The sequence below is a fragment of the Anabrus simplex genome, chromosome 4 (genome assembly GCF_040414725.1).
Source record: "Anabrus simplex isolate iqAnaSimp1 chromosome 4, ASM4041472v1, whole genome shotgun sequence".
Lineage (NCBI taxonomy): Eukaryota > Metazoa > Arthropoda > Insecta > Orthoptera > Tettigoniidae > Anabrus > Anabrus simplex.
The window spans coordinates 320674885-320699469 of NC_090268.1; the positions used below are offsets into that span (position 1 = coordinate 320674885).

At 38.4% G+C, this 24585-nt stretch overlaps 1 protein-coding gene across 2 annotated transcripts in view; it reads left to right on the plus strand.

The window, feature by feature from the left end:
• The window catches only part of LOC136871939 (ankyrin repeat and LEM domain-containing protein 1), a 213125-nt gene that overhangs the window by 75947 nt on the left and 112593 nt on the right, over positions 1 to 24585 (plus strand). The window contains exons 2-3 of one of the 2 annotated variants that reach the window (XM_067145683.2): positions 3365 to 3446; positions 15789 to 16030. In XM_067145683.2, the coding sequence (XP_067001784.2) occupies positions 15802 to 16030 (229 nt within the window). In that variant the 5' untranslated portion in view covers positions 3365 to 3446; positions 15789 to 15801. The remainder of the gene's footprint in view (positions 1 to 3364; positions 3447 to 15788; positions 16031 to 24585) is intronic. The other variant, XM_067145681.2, reaches the window with a different exon arrangement.

The following is a 24585-nucleotide window of genomic DNA, read 5'->3' on the forward strand; positions in this document are numbered from 1 at the left end:
TATAAAATTGGATATTTCTAGTTTACTTAGTTGACTATGGGTATTTAAATTCCTGGAGATGATGTGTATAAGTTTTCCTGTTTGTATACTCATATACATATTATTAATATCTAAAGAATGCATGGAATGATACCGTTAGTTTAAAGTTTTCTAATTGTTTAATAAATTCTAAAGTATTCTTAATGGATTTATTTGATTGGAAAGTATAATGTTTTTTAAGAAATTGTTGGATGAATTGTGCTGTTTTATATAGGGGACTTGGTGTAAAGTTTACGATTGGGCGTATGAGGATGCCGGTTTTATGAATCATAGGTTGTGCCTTGACAGTGGGTTGTTCTGTGTTCATGTTAATGAGTTTGTGTTCTTCAATGTCCGTTAAAAGAAAAGATGTATTTTTAAGCGTTTGTTTAAGTTGGCGTTGAATGGATTGGGTTGGGTCTTTGTCAATTATTGTGAAGGTGTTATCTGCGAAGAAAATTTTGTTTTAGTGATGTAATCGGTTTTCTCCATTATTACAGTAGTATTACCTTTATCCGCCTTGGTAACAATAAGTTGTGTATTTTTTATTTTATTTTTAACTTCAATGATCTTTTTTCTGTCTGCAAGTTGTGAATTAGTTTTGTTGGAATCGGGTGAACTGAAGATTTTTTTAAAAGTTGTTTTTTTGACTTCATGTCAAGTTCATCTTGAGTATCATGAGGCATTTTATTAATGGCTGCCACGAACCTACTACGCTGGCGTAGCAGGGGGAGAGGTGATATTCCCATGTGGCGCGTCCCAGGTGGCAGATAGGGGGGTTCTAACCGGCTTGCCGGCGGACTTGAGGAAAATAAAATACCTCTCGCGAACCACAAACACTACCCTCTGCGGGTGGGGGACGCACATGTAGAATACACTCCGGTATGCCCTGCTTGTCGTAAGACGCGACTAAAAGGGGCCCAGGGGGCTGTCAGCTTGGGAGTGTGGATTGGCGTTCATGGGGCCCTTAGCTGAATCTTGGCATTGCTTCCACTTACTTGTGCCAGGCTCCTCACTTTCGTCTATCCTATCCGACCTCTCTTGGTCAACTCTTGTTCTATTTCGGCCCCAACGGTATTAGAGCCTAGGGAGTTTTTCAATTTCACGCCCTTCGTGGCACTTGCCTTTCTTCATCCGTTACTTCATTTTTCGAAGTGACTGATCCCTTCTTTCTTTCTTTTTCTCTCTCTTTACCCCCTGTGGGTGGGGGACGCAGGCGAATAATACACCCACGGTATCCCCTGCCTGTCATGAGAGGCGACTAAAAGGGGCGACCAAGGGATGATTGAGTTATAACCATGAAACTACTTTTGATTCGTACCATCATGCGGGGAATACCATGGGTTGCCTGTACTTGCGAGTAGCACCACTAAATTAGGTGCGAAATAGGTTTATGATTAGTAGCAGTAAAGAGGCTGGCCTGGGGGTTTCCAGTACCCGTGCGTCGTACCCATGTGAGGAACACCGCGGGTCTGGGCGTAGCCTGTGAGTTGTACCGCTATATGAGCGGCACCGTGGGTCCGCATTGCCTGTGATTAGTACCCACTCTGTGGGGAACACCACGGTATAGTGAAAGTCCCTGTGGTTAGTACACCTAGGTGAGGAACCTTATCGGTTTGCGTTGGCTATGAGTGGCGCCATTGTGTGTGCGCAACACCATAGGTTTGCGTTCCCTGTACGAAGTGCAATATTTGTGAGTAGTACCATCTTGTGTGGAACACCGTGAGTCTTCGCTACTTTTAATTAGTACCCCAACATGACAGATACCATGGTTCTACTTTACTCGCGACATGTACTATTCTGTGGGGCCTTAGACGTGGATTTTGCACCCCTTTAGACATCAAGCATCATTGTACTTTATAAGTGGTCCCTTGGTCAGTAATACTATTATTTACTATCTTTTTTTTTTGAGTCTGATCCACTGTTTTGTTTTTTGTTGGGTTAATGTCCATCCATTCATTCTTCATGACATTTTTTTTTATTGTGGTCAGTGGATGATTTGAACTTTTTGTTATTTCATTTCGTACCATTAGTGGCCGATGACCTCTATGTTAGGCCCCTTTAAACAACAAGCATCATCATCATCTATTAATGGCTGCTTCTGTTTCTATGGCAAGTTTTGTAGCGACATTCGGTGTGTTGTAGTTAGGCCAGTTGTGCTTGGGACCTTTCGAAAGTATTGCAATCTCTTCGTCATCCAACCTTGTGTTGGACAAGTTGATGTATAGGGCAAGAAATTTGGTTAAATGTTTATTAGGTGTAACAGAATTGATCGGTTTTTTGGATGGTCTGTTGGCTGTAATAGATTTGTTCAAGAGCTTCGGAACTTGTTTAAAGGGAGCAAGTGGGAAAGCAAAATAGATAATCTATCGTAAGCTTTTTCTTGGAAAATGTTCCATTGCGCATTTGATGGCAATAGTGTGACTTTGAGGTGAGTTTCATAGAGACGGTTATTCAAAAATGACTTTTTCTTGTGTAAAAAGTTTTGGACCCATCATTTATTAGTTTTAAGGGAAATTTACGCTGATGTGCTAGAATGCGTCATTTGTTACTAACGCCCTTTAAAAAATTTGGAGTCAGATTATGTGCAATACACTTTTTAATGAATTCTATGTCCTTGCCCAATTTCCCTATTTTTTACTCTTAAGCTCATGTAATAATGGGCTTTTATTTTTGCCTTGTAGGCTACATTATTCAACATCAAGGATTTCTTTATATGCTCCGTATTGAATCGAGATTCACAAAGTAATGAAATGAAATATAAGGATCCACCTATTCAATACTAAATTATGTGAGAGATTCGTAAGTCACCACATACTCATTTATTTCATGGTACTAGTTTCAGCAAAGTGATAGCCATCATCAGCCATAGGGAGTTTTACAAAGACATATAAAGTGACATTGACATGTTTTTAATTTTTGTTTGTTTGTTTGTTTGTTTGTTTGTTTGTTTGTTTGTTTGTTTGTTCGTTTGTTTCAAGGGAGGCACCTGAGCCAAGGCTCATAATGGTGGAGTACAATTAATTACATTTGGCAACAAAGATGAGATTTGAGAACATCAGCTTCTAGGAAAAAAATGTAATATACTGTACAATGAATAATAATAATAACAATAACAATAATACTAATAATAATAATTGTACCCGGCGGTACACCTCCGCGCCGCTAATTTAAAATTTGCGCCAGTTGAAACTCTCCTACTGGAGGAAGCCTGAACTTCAACTACAGTGCTAATTCTCAAGTTTTTCAGAAGATGTCACTACTTGTAAATTTTGAAGTGTTCTGAACAGTGTCATTTTCGATGTATTTTTGTTTTGTAGTAAGAAGTGTGAACATTCTCTTCTAGAGGACACTACTGAAGAACTACAATGGTGCACCCTAGTACGAAGTGAAAGAACTGTTTTCTTGGAGAAATTTTGAATTCATAGGTTTGTTCTTTGTTAAATTTCTTTCAGTTATTGTTTAAGTTGGCAGTATTAACCCTTTCTTTCTGCCAGTTTTGAAACTGGCCAATCATAATTTTCTGTAATTAATTTTCCACCAATAATGTGTTTCTTTTTCGCCCGCCTGGTGGCCATGATCGTTAAGGCGCTGAAGTCTAAAAACGGTCTAACACCGAGGTTAGCCGGTTCGAGTCCCGTTGGTCGAAAAAAAATTTCACCATCAGAATGTTGGCCGGCAGGGTAGGGGAGGTGGTGGTATACAATTTCTAATCACTAGATTGCGTGCCAAAAGCCTGGATTAAATTCCAAACCTCTCCGCAGTGCTCATATGGAGTGAGGGCATATGACGCTGTTGATGGTGATTCGTCCGTCGGATGGGGACGTTAAGCCTTGAGCAGACCCCTTGGTGCTATTCGACAGGAGTAGGCTATGTGCCGGCACCGGGTTTCACCCTCTCCCTACTATCATATATCACGTCATTCATTTCATCTCTCATTAACTCCTCTGATGAGGTTGACGTCAGGAAGGGCATCCGGTCATGAAAAACCGCCACGACAAATTCATCTCACCTCATACCCGACCCCGTAGGGAAACGGGACAAGGGTTGGACAAACAAAAATGTGTTTCTTCTTCATCTTGTGTAGGGGTTTTCTTGGTTAGCCAATAAAATTCTTGTGGGAGGGTGTTCTCATTCTTGAAACGCCTCGAACTTTCCACGAGAGTATATAAACTGCTGATTTTCGGGTCTCCGCGCCACTTCAGTAACAGCTATCAGTGTGTAAATTATGTAGCAGGGGGCGGGTAGCGCCTCTTTCTTCGGGCAGCAGTTCAACCACCAGGTAATGGCCGTTCAATAACTTCTTTTCTTGCTAGCTCAGCAGTTTAACTCTCGGGGCAGGTCCGAAGCGTTTTACCATGTAACTTTCCCCTAAAATGTAAAAACACTTGGTACCTATTCTATCTTTTTAAACTACAAATTGGGATAGAGAGTGCTTAACCCTCTCGAGCTCCCACTCATATTGCTTGGAGGTGAACTTATTTCCACAACCGTTTCTTCCCTTCTAATGTAATGTAAATCATTTTCTTATATAAGTCACCTCTTTAGTATGGGATTAGCCCTTGCATAAGCGGCCTAGTGCCAAGTAGGTTTTAGTAAAATATATTAGGAGTGCAGTTGTGCCTCCTCTCAAGTTGGTGTTGTCGAGGCCGTGTAATATTTCTGTTTCTTCACTTAATAAGCCTCAGTAGGTTGGGTATTTGTACCCCTGTGTCTATGTCCTTGGGGGACAGCTTGAATGTGGAATTTGGTGTGGCCTTTGATAGGCTAGAACTTTGAGAGCGGGTTGCTCTTTCCAAAATAAAAATTTGTTTTTGCGTGCCTCGAGGAGGCTTTACTGTGTAAAGGGGAGCAAGTGCTCCTAGGCATGATTGGGGTTTTCTGCCCCTTTGTTGAACCTTGTATAGCGGAAAGTTGGGCTCATTGCTCAAGAATTGTGTGTCTGGCTCTCGGAGCCTAAATCCTTTAACTCTGTAATTGTACATTCTCGAATAGTTGCTTTGCTACTCTGTACTTGCCATTCTTGTTATTTCTTGATTTTGCAAAGAAAATATAACCTTGTTAAATTTTAAATTAAGTTTAATTTCGTAGCTTGAGACCTGTTCATCCCAGCACCTTCTTTCACCTCTACCTACCACAGACAACTCCGTAACAATAATAATAATTTTTTTTTTGCTAGGGGCTTTACGTCGCGCCGACACAGATAGGTCTTATGGCAACGATGGGATAGGATAGGCCTAGGAGTTGTAAGGAAGTGGCCGTGGCCTTAATTAAGGTACAGCCCCAGCATTTGCCTGGTGTGAAAATGGGAAACCACGGAAAACCATTTTCAGGGCTGCCGATAGTGGGATTCGAACCTACTATCTCCCGGATGCAAGCTCACAGCCGCGCGCCTCTACGCGCACGGCCAACTCACTCTGTAATAATAATAATAATAATAATAATAATAATAATAATAATAATAATAATGAGGTATCATAGTGATAGAAACCAAATATGAATAGCAGTGATATAGTGTAATAAATCAGTACTTTTTAGGCTTGCCATTTTTACTTTTAGAAAATTAACAAGCTTGGTTTTAACAATGGGTAATTTAGCGGCTTCTCGAATATGCTCAGGAAGGCTATTGAAAAACTTTACAGAGAAATGCCATAAAGAATTAGTGCCATGAATTTTAGTAGATCCTCTTGTACTGTACGAATGTATATCAGAATGCAAGTTGCAAAGTGTGTTTGAATGAGCTTGTCCATTTTTCAATTTATGCAACATAATAGCTGAAGTTTTTTTACAAAGACCATCTAGTGACAGCACATTACAATACTGATAGACCTGTATGGTTGGTGTTAAGGTGGGTAAGTTGAAGGGTATTTTCAGTGCTCTTTTCTGTAAGATACTGATCTTTTCAAATTGTTTTTTACTGCAACATGCCCAGATATGAATCATGTAATTCAGGTGGCTTTCAATTAGTGCATGATAAATACTCTTCAGCAGCCCACGAGAAACTTTGTATTTTAATCGACTGAGTACAACAATAGCAGGAGTTATTCTATCACACAGCATTGTGATGTGATTCTCCCAAGTTAGTGATTCATCTATGCTAAGTCCTAGAAATTTGGTAGATTGAACTCGAGGTATCACTTGGTCATAGAACCTTAAGTTGATGCACAGAGGAAATGTACATAATAGTTTATGAAATATGATAGTTTTATTATGATTAATTCTTAGTCGGTTGGTAGTAAGCCAGGTCTGAATTAAATATATGTCATGTTGCATCTTTTCTTCAAGATTAGATACACAATTCTCTGTGTAGAAAATATTGACAATTTGCCGAACAGCGGCAAGTTACCAATATTGTTGACAAATACAAGTAATAATATTGGTCCTAGAACAGAACCTTGAGACACACCAGTTGTTATAGTCTGCACCGTGCTTTCTGCTGCCATACAACTAACGAACTGTACCCTGTCTCTGAGATAATCTGTAAACCAGTTAAGTGCTAAACCTCTAACCCTGGCTGCTTCCAACTTCAGTAGCAAAATGTTATGGTCAACTGTGTCAAATGCTTTCTGAAGATCTATAAAGAGGCCTGATGCTACCATACATGAGTCTAAGGATTCCTGTAACTTAATGTCTTCCACAGCATTGCAGGTACTAGAGTTAGGCAAAACTCCATACTGATATGGATAAAAATAGTCATTACGGTGTAGGTATTTTAATAGCCTGTCTTTGACCACTATCTCTAGGATTTTTTATACAATGGGAAGGACTGATATAGGTCTGTAGTTATTAAGATCAAATTTAGCGGACCCTTTATACACAGGTATGGACAATTTTTAACATGCGTGGAGCAATACCTTCACTCAACGATTTGTTGATTAACTTTGAAATGCACAAAATTAAATGCACCACTAGACTCTTAAGTAGGTTATTACTAATACCGTACACATCACTACTGCTATTTTTTAATTTTTTTATTATTTCTGCAACTTCAAGGTCATTAGTAGGGTTCAAGAACAATGAATTACTTGGCCCATTTCCAGTATCAGGTGATTTGTGGGTAGGAGTATTGGTAGCTAACTTTTTTCCTATATCAATAAAATGGTCATTAAATAATTTTGATATTTCTACCGGACAAGTCACAACATTATCTTGAACTTTGAGTTGGAAATTCCTTTTTTTGTTAAAATTTCATGTTAAGATTTCATTGGCGATTTTCCAAGGATTACTTTTGGCATTACTTAATCTATTTATGAAATATGCATTTTCCAATCATCTTTTAAGTTTAGTTACCTGATTACATAATAGTTTAGTCATTTATCAATTGCTGTGATGCATAATCACAGCCCATTTTTACTCTAAGTTGTTGTCTTTTTATTTTACCGTAAAGTTTATGCTTTTGGTCAATGAGGCTGGAAAGTGTCCCATTCATTCATGGGCAAAATTGCCTACCTTTGAATGCCTTATTATTTGCTTTATAATTCTGATTTATAGGCCTACTGCTACTATTGGCTTCCTGCAGATAACTAAGTTTATTTACTATCACACCACAACTATCACCTTTACTGACGATCAGAGGATTGGGAGACATATAAGCATTCATGTTCTTCATATTATATGTTTTTGGTTTCAAGTATGAATTTTCTTTTTTTCACTTTCGGTAGCAAATTTATATCACAGACTAATAAATTATGATTACTATAATCATTAATTATATTATACAGTTGGCACCTACACAGCTTATTGACATAAACATGATCTAACAGACTAGCTGAAATATTCAGAAAACTGAAAAACAATGTGGCCTAAAGTGCATATTCATTGTGCATGGTGCCAGAAGTATTTATCATCATGCGATTAATGCACCTCTTATGTTTCACATTCGTTCCATAACAATAAAGTGACCTTGGCATGTGGCAGCCTGCCATTTCATTTTTCTCTCTCTCTCTGTCTCTCTCCAGCACAACTGCAACTTCACTCCACTCTGCTGTGCGCTGTGTGATCCAGCAAGAAGCAAGGTTTGTCCAGTTGTCCAGTAAGCTGCCTTGTCACACAAACTTTGTATCAAGATTTCGAAAACTTCCAGTTCAAAATGGCAGCTAAATATTTATACATCGCTATTTTATGGGTAGTCTCGTAGTCTCTGCGAAATTTCGTTGTTGATTTTGATAAGACAGTATGGACAGTTCCCTTGTGAGTACATCCATTTTACTAGCACAACTCATATCATAATGGAATATCCATTTAAATTTCATTAATTTGTAAATAATAGATAGGGTTTCTTTCCTTTAAAATGTAAAAGTGCTAATTAAGGGCACAGTGTTCAGTTAATAACAAGTCTGAGTGAATTAGATTTTGTAAATACGGTAGATTTGATTTTTATATTTATTCTTCATTTTTCATTTGGGAATTTTTCTCAGATTTGTTTTTAACTTGTTTGACTTTGTGTAGAATGGTTAGTGCCAATAGTGTTTATTGGAATGTTCTTTTAAGCTAATAGGTACTCAACCAGTCTTAGTACTCAACCAGTCGTATCATCATGCATACAAATATTATTTGATGTCGGGAAGGAGTGCCGGAGTGAATAGTCTTGAGGTTCAAACCATGTCCTCATGTAGCTAGGCAAGAGACAGAGATTTTTAATTTGTTCATAAATTAAATAAATGGCTCCGAGTTCAGAAGGTAGTATTGTCATCGTAAGAACCTAGAAGAATCTTTGAAGGAAGTATTTTTAATTGCCAATTATTTGGTAGTGAATTTGTGTCAAAGCATAGAGAGAAATGTAACATAGGGATACAGCAGAGATTGGAAGTCGGGGCTCTGAGTTTGAAAGATTGAACACCCGCTATGTAATGGAATATGAGCTGTGAGGCCTCAGTGAACTAGTGTATTAACGGGCAAGATATGAGTTCATATAAGCGATGCTATTATGAAAGCCGTTAACGCAGATTAAGGATATGTTTGAGAATGAAGTATGTGAGCCCAAGTTGCTAATGGGGAGATTGGAAGATGTGTGTCGGCTGCCTAACTTGAAGAGCCATATATATCTTTGTGACGACACGCCCATAAGAGGGACCCCTGCAGAATGGAGAGTGAGCAATAATTTTTTTGTGAGGCGAAACATAGCCAGGGTTGTTGAAATTCGGGCCCCATTTCCAATACATGCAATTTATGTGTTAGTGATTCATTAGGAAAGTTATCTTTTCCCTATAGTACTGTACTCTTACTAATTAATCACAAGCTCCACAATGTGATCATCAGCTATCTAGAATATAAACTGACGACATCCTTGTTAAACTTACCCAACTCAGGATAATGGTCATTCATCTATTATAATTATTATGAAAATGAATCTACTGTGTGAGCCTAGCAGCATCTACAGCTTCTGGACTCCCCAATACATTTACATTTCATTTACTGTTGTTGAACTGAACTGACTAAAGAAAACTGATTGGTCGCCAGTGTACTCAATAATACACAATATAAAATTAGCATGGGATTAAATTTAACTCCAGGGTGGGGTCATAAACTGACGATATCCCGACCTGCTATCTCAGCCTGAGGACTTATTGTACTGAAAAGTGAAGGCATAAGGAGATTTTAGGAAGATTATATCCTAGTCTGAGAAGATACACAGTCCATTCAAATATATACATATACACAGAATTTACTGGTCATAGTTACAAACTTAATAGATGAACTGGTACGACAACCATTGGTATTACCACTGCACTCGGACTTAGTCCATCCTCCAACACACACCAAACTCACGGTACATATATATACATGAAACCCCTAGTTGAATTTGTATACAATCCTGCTTGTCTAAATAATTGGTGACAAACCTGTGCGTCACAACTTATTTCACCATCAACAAATTAATTTAAAATACCAACTAATCGATACTTTATTTCTTGCCTTTTCGCAGAATTATAAAAACATTAACATATATAGGACATGTCTCGACCACTTAGTGGTCATCTTCAGCTGTCTCTGAATAGCTTAGATGAAACCATTTGAATAGTAAGTACATTAAAATCTTAAACTATTTTCCCACAGGAACATAAAACTATTACTTAAGGTGCTGGAAAATGAGGGGGGGAGGGGTGTTGGTGAGGTGGTGTGTAAAAAGGATACTTTAATTACAATTCACATCTATGGTGATGTTAAAAAACTTATTTCCTAATTAAACATATTTAAAAATCTTACAACGTCTGGAATGAGGCACTTTGTAAAAACACTAGGTGGCTTCAACTTGTTTATGTTAAAAAGTCGGTGTGTATATCAGTCTTCAGGTTTTTATGATTGTCTGTTGTGTTGAGTATCTTCCTTAAAAGTTGCTTTTTAATTTTAGTAACAGGTTGTGTTTAACTGTTTAATTTACAATAGTTCTATGGTGACTTCTGTGTTATGTTGCGTAAAATGGTGGTCTTCAGATTTGGGTAGCTTGCCTCACGATCTGCAACCAGCAGAAAGATAGTAAAATGTTAGAATGTGTCATTAAACAAAATTGTTCAAATTTAGTTAGACCTCGGGAAGAATGTAGTAATAAAGGGGGTGTATTGTCTTAACTCACCATTTTCTGGAATGGTGTCAATTCTCCGCCGCCTTGGGACTGTGTCTGTGTGCACAACCTAGTGTTGTAGCGATGTGTCACAGCTTGTTTGTTCATACGATTCGCCGCAGAGAGTGGAAGTAAGGTTGTGTCGTCATCCAATAAGTCTCACGAAGGGGGAAGGAGTACTAACTGTGCTTCCATGACGTCGTGATTGAATATTTTACTTGTTCGTCTTATTTGTTTTCTGTTTACCCATTCCATGTATTCACTTATATGCTCATAAAGGAGGGTTGTTCGGTCATTCATTTCACTTAAATTCTGTTCTTTGTTCTCTAATTTGTCAAGAATAATGTGGATATTTTCTAGATTGTTCATAAGACTTCCTTTATTAATCCTACTGATGATTTGGAGAACTTGTCTAATGTTAGTGAATTTGTGGCTTGTCTCTTTCATATGAGCTCTCATAGCAGAGAATCTCCTGTGCTTCTGTGTTAACTTGCTCCTGATATATAACTATAAAGCTTCTTCCCGATTGTCCCACGTGTGTTTTTTTACACTGATCGCATGTCAGCCTATAAATGCCTGATTCCTGAAATTAGTTGTCTTTAAGTTTATTGACTTTGTTATGATTGAAGAATATATGTTTTGTGTTAGTTGAGAATGCTACTTCGGTGTTGTGTTTCTTAAACACATTTGTAATTTCGTAAATTCTCGGGTTATTAAAGGTGAATTTTACGTACCTCTTTGCTTTCTCTGATTGCTGTTTTAATTTTTTATTTGTTGTTGATATTTGCACTTAGTAATGATTTTATTGATGAATTTCAAACTGTAACTGTTAAATAGGGCTTGTTGGCAAATGTAAGCTAGTTCCTTCTTCCTGTCTGTTAATGGAATTTCAAAGGCCCTGTTGACAAAACTATATTAAGCGGATTTCTTTTGTGAAAGGGGGTGTAAGGAATTGCTTTTTATTGTAGTTGGCGTAAAAGTGGGTTTTTTATGAGTTCTAAACTGGAACAGGTTGTTTTTTCGAATTGTTTGAATATCTAGAAAATTGAGCATGCCTTCTTCTACTGTAAATTTAATGTTTGGGTCAGAGTTATTTAAGGTATTTAGAATGCTGTGACTGTCATTAAGTTCTTTATTATTATTATTATTATTATTATTACTATTATTATTATTATTATTATTATTATTATTATTATTATTATTATTATTATTATTATTATTATTGCATAGATACCATCCACATAGCGTAGCCAGAGATCCAGCAGTCCGTCGATATGGCCTACTGTCTGAGTGTGTTCTAAGTCGGACGTCATCACGTAGTTGCTCTAGGGAGCCGGTGTTATTTGCTCCACTCGGGACGGCTGTTTGTCACGTGACAAGAGAACAGCAGTTAGGCAGGTTGCATACCGTGGCCTTACTGTACTTGCACCACTGGCCTTCAGTACATGCTACGTCATGCACTTCCCTTACTTGCTCGCTAAGCTGCCCTCGTTCCTCGAGAGCGCGGAGCAAACTGACTCCAAAGGCATTTCGTTCTCGATTGATGATGCCTGTTCTAAGTATTCAAGGTATATATTTGCTAAAATCCCAGAAGTTGGAGCTCCCATAGGGAGTCCGTCTCGGTGGTATATTCTATTATTGAAAGAAAATAAATTATGGTTCAGTACGAATTCCAGGATGATAATGAAGTTATCTATTTCCGGTTTACTAATGTGTTTGTGTTCTAATAGATTCGTTTTTATAATCTTGATAGTGTCTTTTATGGGAATATTAGTATACATATCTTTAATGTCAAAGGAACTTATGTGAGAAGTTCATATAAAGTCTTTAAGAACCTTAAAAAACTCCATCAAGGTTTTGGTATGAAAAACATAATTTTGATTCAAAAACTTCTGAATGATTTGAGAGGTTTTGTATGTGGGACTTTTCCGAAAATTACCGGTCTAATAGGTCCCTGTGGTTAGTCCACTTACGTGAGGAACACCACACGTTTGCGTTGCCTTTATAGGGTTGCGTTGCCTGTAAATAGTGCTGCGATGTGCGAAACACCATAGGTCTGTTTTATACGAGTGCATTACACTGCCTGTGAATAGTACCATAATGTTTGAAATACCACAAGTTTCTGCTACTTTTGATTAGTACTGCAACATTACACATAGCATGGTTCTATTTTCCTAGCGATCAATACTATTATGAGGAGCTGATAACCTGGATTTTGGACCCGTTTCAACTATAAGCATAATCGATTGAGCATCGTGCTATAGAAGCAGTCCCTTGGTCCGTAATACTGCAACCTTACCAAGAAGTGCACAAAACAACACAAATGCACGAACAAGGAACCAAATGGAAAACAAACAATACTTACCGTAAGGGCAGTAGCACAAAACATGAAGCGTGGAGGGCAAGGCATGAATGAAAGGGCAGGATCTTATCATTAACGGTTACAGGTTGCCAGGTCAATATTACTAACTACCAAATAAGACACAAAATAAAAATGTAAATAAGATGTTTACTTAAAGAGAGAAGAAAATAATTCATTGCATTTATACTTCTTTTAAATTATAAACGGTAAATAACTTTCTTTCAAAATACATAACAATTAAATAAGTTAATGAAATTTATAATAAAAGGTTCCTACTTTCAAAAATTAAATAAATTAAGGAAGCAATAAGGTAAATAAATTAATATTAGAGCACTAAATTGTACTAAGCCAGACCAGTAGCTAAATTATAGTACAGAAAAGGTTTACAAGCTTGCATAAACTTATTACGAACAAATCCCCTTTAAAAATATTAATTTTTAATTTTAGGCTTTAAACTTTAAGGTATACCTTTGTAAATTAATTACTGGCCATTAATAATGAACTTGTTGCAACAAGGTTTCAATCTTCCTTTTTGTCAATCACTAGACAATACACACAATACACACGAACCCGAAATATGTGGCAATCAGTACCAATATTACAAAATAATAAAACGAACCAAATGTTAATAACTAGTAAGCAGAAAAATATTCCCCAAATTCATACAATATTACAAGGGGAGGAAAAAAAAATTATGTTCCACAATGAAAACAGAACACCACCACACGCTAAAGGTCAACTAGCAACTCACGACCCAAGCTATTAAATTATATTAATAATAGCCAAAGCCTGCCCCAAAAATTTAGCGTTCGCCAGATAATAAATGTTTAGGCTAGTGACGTAATAAAGCAAGAAGAAAACAAAACTTCGTAAAGATAAGGTATGTGAGCGTTAATCACCTCAAAGTACATGAACCGGGCAAAGAAATTTCAGATTTCTACAACCGAGGAGTTATGACATGAATAATAATATAATTACATGTATCATAAGATTTAAATTCTTAGGATGTGGCATCTCATATAAGGAATAATTTTACAAAAGACCAAGATGGTCGTTATTAAGTTAACTACGAGGTGGCCTTGGAACCACGACAATGAGCACATGAGAAGACCAAATGCGGAAGATAACGGCAAGTAAAGGATACGTAGCAACAAGACACTAAATTGTTAAATCACACGAAATCAGAGCATGCATTTCAAAATCAGGGGAAACAGGCAGTGAGAGAAACACACCCTGATAATAAAATAATAATAATAATATGAACAGCCAAAACAATACGCACACCGAATATGGAGCAGAAAACAATAAACGTACAACAATCCCAATAATAGCAAGGTTAGAATGACAATGCACATATGCTAACATCGTGAGTTTCCAATTCACCTCGTAATTAAATTTACATATCACTTACATGAGCAATTTTTTTTTTTACAATAGTGATTTAATTTTTCAGTCGGCTACTAAATTTCCAAATACTAGGTATAGAGTCCAGATTCAATTCCCACAACATTGGTGATAACTCGAGGTAGGCCTAAAATTAAATAACGGTGACAACGTTGGTTCGTAAACAGACAAGTTAATGTTTTTGAAAATTCAAAGACGACTGTTGTAAATAATGTCTCCTCCAAGTAATCCACTGAAGTTACTGTTGCTCCAAAAGAATTCTTAATAAATATTACTTACATGCTGGTGGTTTTGTATCCAAATTAGTGTAATCCTTTATCACAAACTTACACCAGAAACATGGTTTCAGAGGTAATCTGCCTGCTTGGCACGCAGGCCACAGTCAACACTCACATAGTAGAAATAAGAGTCACCAAAATACCAAATTACTATCACTAGAGGAACATAATAAGACAGAAAACGTATTTAGGCATCTTGCCTTCTCTATCTCCCACCTAACCGGGAGTATCAAACTCCATTTCCCCAGTCTTCAAAGTCTTTTAAGAAACAAGGCTAATGGCGTCCATCTCACAGCTCGGTAAGAACCAGACTCCTCGCTCGCTAGCTGGCGAGACAGAAAAACAACTGCAGAGCGCTCCATTCAAGAGAGACTGAGCATGCTCAAGTCAAGGATTTGCTTATTGAGCCAATGAGGAAAATCGAGGTTACTGACGTAATAATGGCAAAATATGGATTTTAAATAGGCATAGTCCAGGCACATAAATTAACAGCAATGCAAACAATGGCCGATACTGTAGATAACGTCTCGATACACAAGCAGACATGCCAGATAAATAATTACTCTTAGATGCTTTCAAGTTGTAATTCCATTATGCCAAATAAATATTAGTTCCCATCTTCAAGTCACAAATACTATTGTTTTGTGCTAGCTTCTGTACATGTGAGGAACTGTGGGTCGGATCCACTGATCGTTTTAAATTCATATCCGTCCATCTATTCATTCTTCGTCCTCACGCTTTGAATTCTGGTCAGTGGAGGATTTTGAACTTTTAAGTTATTTCATTTAGTCTCATTTCGTACCATTAGGGGCCGATGACCTCGATGTTAGGCCCCTTTAAACAACAAACATCAATCATCATGTCCTGCCTCATGTGCTGAGAAAGAGCTGCTTGAGGCAACAAGAAATGCATTCAACATTCCTAATTTCTGGTGCACCACAATATGAACCTTTGGTGAACAATTTATTTTTATTTATTTTCTGTATACATTTTTATGTACATCTTTATATGTAACTCTGCTTCTGACATGATATGAATATTAAATTCCAGTTCTTTATATATATAAGATAACATTCCTGATGTAGAATATGTTCCTCCTTTTTAAATATAAGTTATTTATTTTTACCCTTCTGTATTTTTATTTTGCAATGCCTGTTGTTCCTAGGTCTGAGGAAGAAATGACTCCTGTGCATGTAGCAGCTGCTTGGGGACGCACAAGAATTCTCCATCTTTTGTTACTAAATGGTGGCAATCCATGGCTGAAGGATGCATACAACAAAAATGCCTTTCATTATGCTTTTCAAGAAAGAAACTGGGATGTAGTGGAATTACTGCACAAATTTCACTTAATGGAGTTATCAAGTAAAAATCAGTCCTGGATGGAACCAAATTACAAATTGTTACTAGGTAATTAAGTTACTTTCGCTTACTATCTTAAGTGAACATGTTGTGTTTTTTAGTCAAAAAAATTGCACCAGGCGATTTGGCCATGTGGTTAGGGGTGTGCAGCTGTGAGCTTGCATCCAGGAGATAGTGGGTTTAAACCCCACTGTCGGCAGCCCTGAAGATGGTTTTCCGTGGTTTCCCATTTTCACACGGGCTGTACCTTAATTAAGGCCATGGCCACTTCCGTCCTGCTCCTAGGCCTATCCTATCCCATCTATCACCTTAAGACCTATCTATGTCAGTGCGATGTAAAATAAGCTCTAAAAGTATATATATTGCAGAATATAGGGAGAAGAGATCTCCTTCATAAGTGTGATGATCTTGCAGAATACCTGATTGAACTCCATTTTGGTTGCCTAGTTGTTTCAAAAGAATCCCTGGTATGTAAAATGATGGTGGGATTCCATCACATCTGTAAATCAACGGCTTGCTTAAGATATTCTGAATGTGTTCAGAAAATTTCTGTGAAGTTGTTTGCTAGTCTTCCGAAATATACTCCAAGTGAGAATTTCTCTTTTTAACAGGTTAGGTACCACGATGGTTTGTATAGTCCTAGCCATCTGAGCATCAGGAGGACCATGACTTAGAATATGTCTGAGATGCCCATTCCTGTTCTATAGCAACTGGTATTCTGACTCTCAGGACCACTTACTTAGTCACTCAGCCATTGCCTATAACTCACAAACTAGGACGTGATTACAGTATGAACTATGAGTTTAAAAAGGAACAAGTAGAACTCTTTCGCGAGTAATCATAATTATTTGATCACCAAACTTCGTAAGGAGATGGTGTCCTAAGAATAACAGTCCTTATATAAAAATGTTGAGTTTATTAATAATACGTTATCGACCTATGAAGGGGCATGAATAGTGCAATGAAGTAGATGCTGGGCTTCCACATGGTTGAGGTTTGAAATCTTGTCAATCTAGTTGTGATTTTCACCTGTAAAATCATGTGACATCACAAAGAGCATCCGAACTGAATCCCTTGGCCAAAACCCAAAAATAACATTAAGTGCCTCCAGCGATCCCAGAAACACCTGGAATAATCTGAATTAAACTTTTAAGATTTGTACATAGTTATTGATACCAGTTGCTGTTAATATCAGTAATATAATGTAATGTAATATCAGTATTCCTAAAATACACCAACATTAATGCTTATTAAATAATATTGTGTTAAATAATTTTCAGAGTGGATTCAGAAACTGTTGGTTTGAATGTATCTTTCCACATCATTAAAAAATGCCTCAGAGGAGTGTGTTCAGTCTTAGAGTTATAAAAATAGGAATGGACCCTGTTAAACAACTATGTTAGCTTAGGATTTTCCTCCAACATCACTTCAACCTTTCACTTGCTAGTCTTTTCCTATCCTGATTCCAGATGTTGTTGCTATCTGTAGACTCCTGGAAACCTTTCCACATTTTAAGTTGTCTGAATCTTAGTCTTCTGGATTAGGGTTGGGCAGACCGGAACATTCACTTGTTCCGCAACATTAGGAACTTGAGGCGGAGTGTTTCGGTACAGAGTGCCAAGACACGGGACACGGGACACAGGACACAGGACACAGGACTGTAACTGCGTCCTAGAGAGAACTTTGAGAGGCAACAGGACATGCTCCGCTTCAGCTGGAATGTGCCTGAACCGAACGTGCTGTGCCAAGGCCGCACTAGATAGATTAGTTGGCCTTGGCTGTGTCTGCTTGTCGATACCGGCTGTGTGCTGCCCTGTGTTGGAGTGTCAACATTTTTTCATCCAGTTATATCTTTAATTCCAAAGCGATGACCCGTATTTTTCTTGGGCTTAAAAGTTTCCTTAAAGTCCAAATTAATTTTTAACATCAATCCGCGAGAAAGTGTTGAGGGGAAATTTTCGAGATATTGAAGAAAGTAAATGGAAGTTGAGAGGGAAGGAATTCGAAGTGCAGAGAACCACAGCACATTGGGACGCAGGCGAAGCAGCTAAAGCAGTGCAGCGCAGACCAGATTTTTGTAATCCACACAAATCATTGCACCATCGCAAGTTGACAGACAGGGCAGGGCAGGACAGAGCAGAGCAGGCCGGTTCTGCACCTACTTCCGCCTACCACACGCAGTCTTCGAAACACAGTTTCCTGCGCACGTGTCACGCAGTTAGTTAAGAAATGGAGGAGAAAATTACCACAGCCATTCAGTCTCGCCATGTTTTGTAGGTACTATGTGAATCATGTGGACTGTAATGCAGTATGTACGTATATATGTATGTATGTATGTTCGTGAGAAAATGGCTGAACAGAAGTTAATGAAAATCGGTATGTAAATCGGGGAATAAGGCACTACAGTCTAGGCTATAAATCATTTTATTCACGCTGCGTAACAAGGTAGTTTAGAGAAAGGCCTAAAATGTAATCCACCGAGCAAGTGGCCGTGCGGTTAGGGTCGCGCATCTGTGAGCTTGCATTCGGGAGATCGTGGGTTCGAACCCCACTGTCGGCAGCCCTGAAGATGGTTTTCCATGGTTTCCTATTTTCACACTAGGCAAATGCTGGGGCTGTACCTTAATTAAGGCCACGCCCGCTACCTTCCCAATCTTCCACCCTTCTTCCGTCTCCGAAAACCTTCGATATGTTAGTGCGACGTTAAACAAACAGCAAACAAAATAATGTAATCCTTGTATATATCTATGAAACAATCCGTGACCCAAGTTCTCGCAACATATAGAATTTAAGACAAAGATCTAATGCTGATTATGGAGAGCATCATCGCAGACTCCGTCGCCATCATCCATCATCACATTTATGTGAAGAGATAAATACGGAAAATCATTTATCATGTCTTGTCAAATATAAATGCAAATGCGTTCACAACAGATTGTCAGTGTTGATTGATTTTAGTATCTTGTGTCTTGTGACAACTAGATGAAAATCTAGCAGTACATTTGTAAATACATACTTTTCCCTCTACCCCACTGTGATCTTATTAATGAATTTACTATGCAAGTTGGTCATGCGGTTAGGATCGCCTTGCTATGAGCTTGCATTCGGGAGATAGGGGGTTCGAACCCCACTGTCGGCAACCGTGAAGATAGTTTTCCGTGGTTTCCCATTTTCACACCAGGCTAATGCTGGGGGGGGCTGTACCTTAATTAAGGCCTCGGTCGCTTCCTTCCCATACCTAGCCATTTCCTATTCCATCGTTGCCATAAGACCTATCTGTGTCGGTGCGACGTAAAAATATAATAAATAATCATGAATTAAATTCTTTGCTTTGTCCATATGAACGCCGAACATCGGTAACATAGAAATATTGTTCAGTCTTGTAAACTGGCGAAGGTGGTTGTTTTTATTGCAGAATAACCGCGTTGCCATCAGCACAAGGGAAATTGTGAAAATGACTAACAAAATGAGAAAAATCGTGAATGCTTGAAGAAAAAGAAAAAAAGAGCCTCTTTATACTGGATGCCCCAGTATCACAGAGTCTAAAGAAAACATGTTACTTCTGAAAACCGACGAGACCCTGCGTGGCAATGTGCGCTGACGTCCACTTCGCAATTTCGTAAGCTTCACGCTGTTCTGCTCTGCTCTTCCCTGCTCTGCGGCCAACTGCTTCTCAATGTGCGCCCGGCCTAACAGCACGAAAATACAACAGTGTATTCATCCAGTTATATTTTTAATTCCAAAGTGACGACCCATATTTTTCTTGGGCTTAAAAGTTTCCTTAAAGTCCAAATTAATGTTTAACGTCAATCCCCCGAGAAAGTGTTGAGGGAAATTTTCGAGATATTAATTACTATTATTATTATTATTATTATTATTATTATTATTATTATTATTATTATTATTATTATTATTATTATTATTATTATTATTATTATTACTCACTAATTACTCACAATACAGGCCAATACATTCAACTGGAGAAAATATTCTTGAATTGGTTACTTTTAAACACCTGCACTGCCATTGTAACCGTGTTATGTGTATTTTATATTGACCGGAAAAATCTTAACCTAAAAGCAGCCTTTTTTTTTGCTAGGGGCTTTACGTCGCACCGACACAGATAGGTCTTATGGCGACGATGGGATAGAAAAGGCCTAGGAGTTGGAAGGAAGCGGCCGTGGCCTTAATTAAGGTACAGCCCCAGCCTTTAACGTGATTATTGGGCGCGAATTTCAGTGTTCCGATTGTTCGTTCACATTCCCTGGAGCTTCATGCTGGACCATGGCCATAACTACACACAGGCACACACCACACAGCACATTCCGTACAGGCACACTCCCAGTTCCCACTGGCGCGGAGCATGGAATGTTGCCTCTCGAAGTTCTCTCTACACTGCGCAGTTACAGTCCCGCGTCCCGTGCGCCCGCTGCACAGTTCAGCTAGTAGGCGAAGGGCAGTGCATAGTGGTGCTTCTGATGGGACAGAGAGTCAGTGTCTCCGGCTCACTTGAGAATGTTTCGGAACAATTGACACTCGGTGTTCTGGAACAGCGGAACATAACTGTGCACCGGCACCTTGTGCCGAAACAGGGACATAGTGCCCAACCCTATTCTGGATGTCTCTCTCAAATGCTGGCTTCTTTCATATTTTTACATATCTCTAGTATCCAGGTGCATTTTGTCTTTGGGTTGTTGTTGAAATGGTTTAATAGCCTCTTGATTAGCCTATTGTCATTCATTCTTACTAAGTGTCCATGAAACATCAGTCTCCTTTATTTCATTGTATCCATTACCCTTTCTGTCACCTAGGAATTAGCATAACTTTAGGATTTTTCAGTCTGTCAAAAATAATTATAACACTCATGAGACTATAACATACCAGTAAAAAAAACAAATACACAATACAGCGGAACCTCGATTCTCCATTTTTGAAGGGACCACAAAAATAAAACGTACAACAAACACAGGAAAACGAAAAATCCGGGAATGAATGAAAACCATCAACAATTTGGCTAAACATCACAAAAATGAAAAGTGTATAATTATAATCTTACAAACACTCCCAAACCAAACTACAGCCCCAATGGGCCTTTGCCTGCCAAGCGACCGCTGCTCAGCCCGAAGGCCTGTAGATTACGAGGTGGCGTATGGTCAGCGTGACAAATCCTCTCGGCCGTTATTCCTGGCTCTCTCAACCGGGGCACCATCCCACCATTAGATGGTTCCTCAAATAAAGGTCATGTTGGTCGAGTGGACCTGGAACCAGCCCTTAACTTCTTTCAGTTCAGCACCTTTGATTAGCCAAACTCTTCGAAAAATATAACACCAAGCCAAATACAGTAGAGACATACGCGACACTCTGGGAGATATCGAGGGACAGCGATTAGAGCCCTATCTAGTTGAGTGACCTGGAGTTACTGATTCTGTCATAATAGCACGTGTATTTGTTTAAGTTTTTGGCACTATGTATGCGTTTGCATTAAGTTGACATAAGTAAATAGTAGCATGTGTCATTCCTTTATATCTCCTCTCAATATGAGTGGAAAGGTATGTTTTGTGTTTGGCTGCAGTGACCACGAAGTGCAGAAGGATTTGCGGGCTTTCTTCCGTTTCCCTCATGTCAAGAAAATGTGAGTAAATATTGTGTTTGCATATATATTCTTCCAGTTACAAAGAGATTTTTATAGTAGCTACTTCCTAAACTTCTGACCTGTGCGACCCATATTTTAACTGATTTAAAATATAAGCAGCTTATTTTATTGTATAGTGCAGCAGTTAACCTTCAATACTGATGTGGTGTTGTAGGTGTGATCTGTGGGTTTGATTTAATTCAGGAAAATGCATATGCATATGTGTGTGGCTGGTTGTGTTCCAAGTTAGTCCATTTGGAATACTGTAATGCGTTGTCACCCACTGAAGAAAATATGGGTGATTTGAGAAATGTACATATTTGGTTGAAACAATATTATGATGCAAATTTGCTTTACCCTAATTTAATGGCAAGTATTGCTTAATAGGGAAAGTTTGAATGTTTTTGAGGCTAAATTTAGATTTTTCTTTCTGTTAGTAGGCTTCAAATTAAAAGGAAAATTTTCCAGCTCTTAAATGTAAATTCATTGAATCGTGTGTAAGGAATATGCCGGTATTTTTTTTGACAAGTGTTTTATTGTGATGATACAATGCTTTGAAATGAGAGAAAGACAAATCTAGCTGTGAAAGTTCAGGCAGGAATGCTAAAGCTAAAAAAAGTAATGCATAAATGAAAGATCAAACCTTTTCACAGCAGTCCATTTCACATCTTGATTATATGTCTAATTTCAGTCTTTAAATAATATCCTGTTAAATAATTCTTCATTCATTTATTCAGAATTGCTTTAGCAACTTTGAAGTTAATATCTTAGTAAGACTTTCTTTCTAGACGTAATTTATTTATCCATTTCCATATGTACATTTAGCACGAATTTCTGGTAGTGTTGGCTACGAATGCATGATTCAAAGCAATGTATCGATTCATTCAAGTGTCAGAGTGAATCGATTCACAGGAACGGCGAGTTCACGGCACACGATTCAGCTTACTTCCAGCTGACAGTGTTGAGTGGTGCACTCACTGGACATTGACGGGGAGCCGAGCTTCCGCTGCAGCAAGACAGTGAATCATGGCATATCGAAAGAATCGTGAACGAGGGCGGCTCAGTGAGACACGAGATACACACAGCTCCTTATCGGCTCACTGGACACTGGCGGAGAGCCGAGCTTCCGCTGCAGCGAGACATACAGTGAGCCATGGCACACCGAAAGAATCGTGAACGAGCACGGCTCAGTGAGACACAAGATACACACGGCTCCTTATCGGCTCACTTTACATTGGTGGAGAGCCGAGCTTCCGCTGCAGCGAGACATACAGTGAGCCAAGGTACGCTGAAAGAAATGTATGCTATAATGGACTCTCGAGCTCAGCTCATTTGAAAATAATGCTCAGTTGCATTCACTGTCCTCTTCTTACAGGGAGGTTTAAATAATAGATGGATTTATTTGCAGTGTTAAAAAGGTAGTCAAAACATAATTCTGAAGTAGCTAGTAAGTAGGTAGGCTATTAGGTTACACTATTAGTTTAATGAATCTTAATATTATAACTAAGTTGACATTTGACAATTAAACTAGACTCTAGCCTGCCCATGACTGAGTCATGCTCATGACCACTCAGAAGTACCTGTTTTACATTGGGAAGAACGGCTCAGTATTCTCTCAGTTCATATGTCCCATTGTTGCACAACACTTCAATCATATGTGGACAGACGCAATAACTTAACCAACAGTATGTTGAATCAGAAAACCAGCGGGCTACTGTACATCTCGGGTAGCCTATACAAAATATGACGATTTTAAAAAATCCTCAGCTGATAGAAAAATACATATTTTTAAAAATGACTGAGCGAGTTGTATGGTTAGTATCGCGTAGCTATGCACTTTCATTCGGGTGATGGTGGGTTTGAATCCCACCGTCGGCAGCTGTTAAGATGGTTTTCCGTAGTTTCCCCATTTTCACACCAGGAAATGCTGGGACTGTACCTTAATTCAGGCCATGGCTGCTACCTTCCTAATCCTAACCTTTCCCACCCTGCGTCGCCAGAAACCTTCAATGTATTAAGGGTGACTAGCTTTTTTTTTTTTTTTTTTTTTTTCCTAAGAAAGGAGTTCATAGTATGAAGACCAGATGACAGCTGCGAGCACTGAATGCTGTTGCTGCTGTCTTACCAGCACATACTACACAGATGCAGTAGGAGCGGTGACTAATAGCCGTAAATCGGATCACTGTATTGATTCAGTAACGTGAACGCAATCAAATGGATCGATTCAGTAAAATGAATCGAATGTCGCATCACTAATTTCCAGGTCACGCCACTAGGAGCGCCACTTGCAAATTGTCTCCTGTTTTAACCAGGCTAAATCCCGAAGTGTTGTGTATTTTATTTGGCCAAGCCAAACTACAGTCGACCACAGGTAGTTTTTAATTCTCTCGTCTAATAAAATAACACACTTTAGATACAAAACCGCCCAACACGATGGGAAATCCCTTCTTTTCTTAATCTTCCATTGTAATTTAATCTATGGTATACTGTTCATAGTCAGTTTCTAGAAATCTTTTACCGTGTAAATTAGGCCTACATCGACTTTTAAAGGTTATGTTGAATTCGAGAACATGGTTTTGGATGTAAGTACGGTATCGATTCTCGAAAGTTCTCGATGAATTATATTCAATTTTGCTAGTCACTAATCCAGTCAAATTGGAAAAAGAAAAAAAATCGTCAAAACTTCAGAAATTACGGTTATTCGTGAAAGCGTGAAAGCTGGAAAGCATGCTCGCTGCACATGACAGTACAAGTTGGAAATGATATTTAAATGTAATGCGCGCAAATAAAACGACTGCAGTTTTTGACATTTTAACACGAAAACGTAAAATTGCCAGTCTTATATTAGGACCTAAACAGTTATAGCCAATCCCAAGACATCCCATGGCTTTTTGTATTAAGGTACATCTGTTCTGGTCTCAATAACATAATTATATACGATAACATTAAAATACTCTATTTGTGTTCAGAA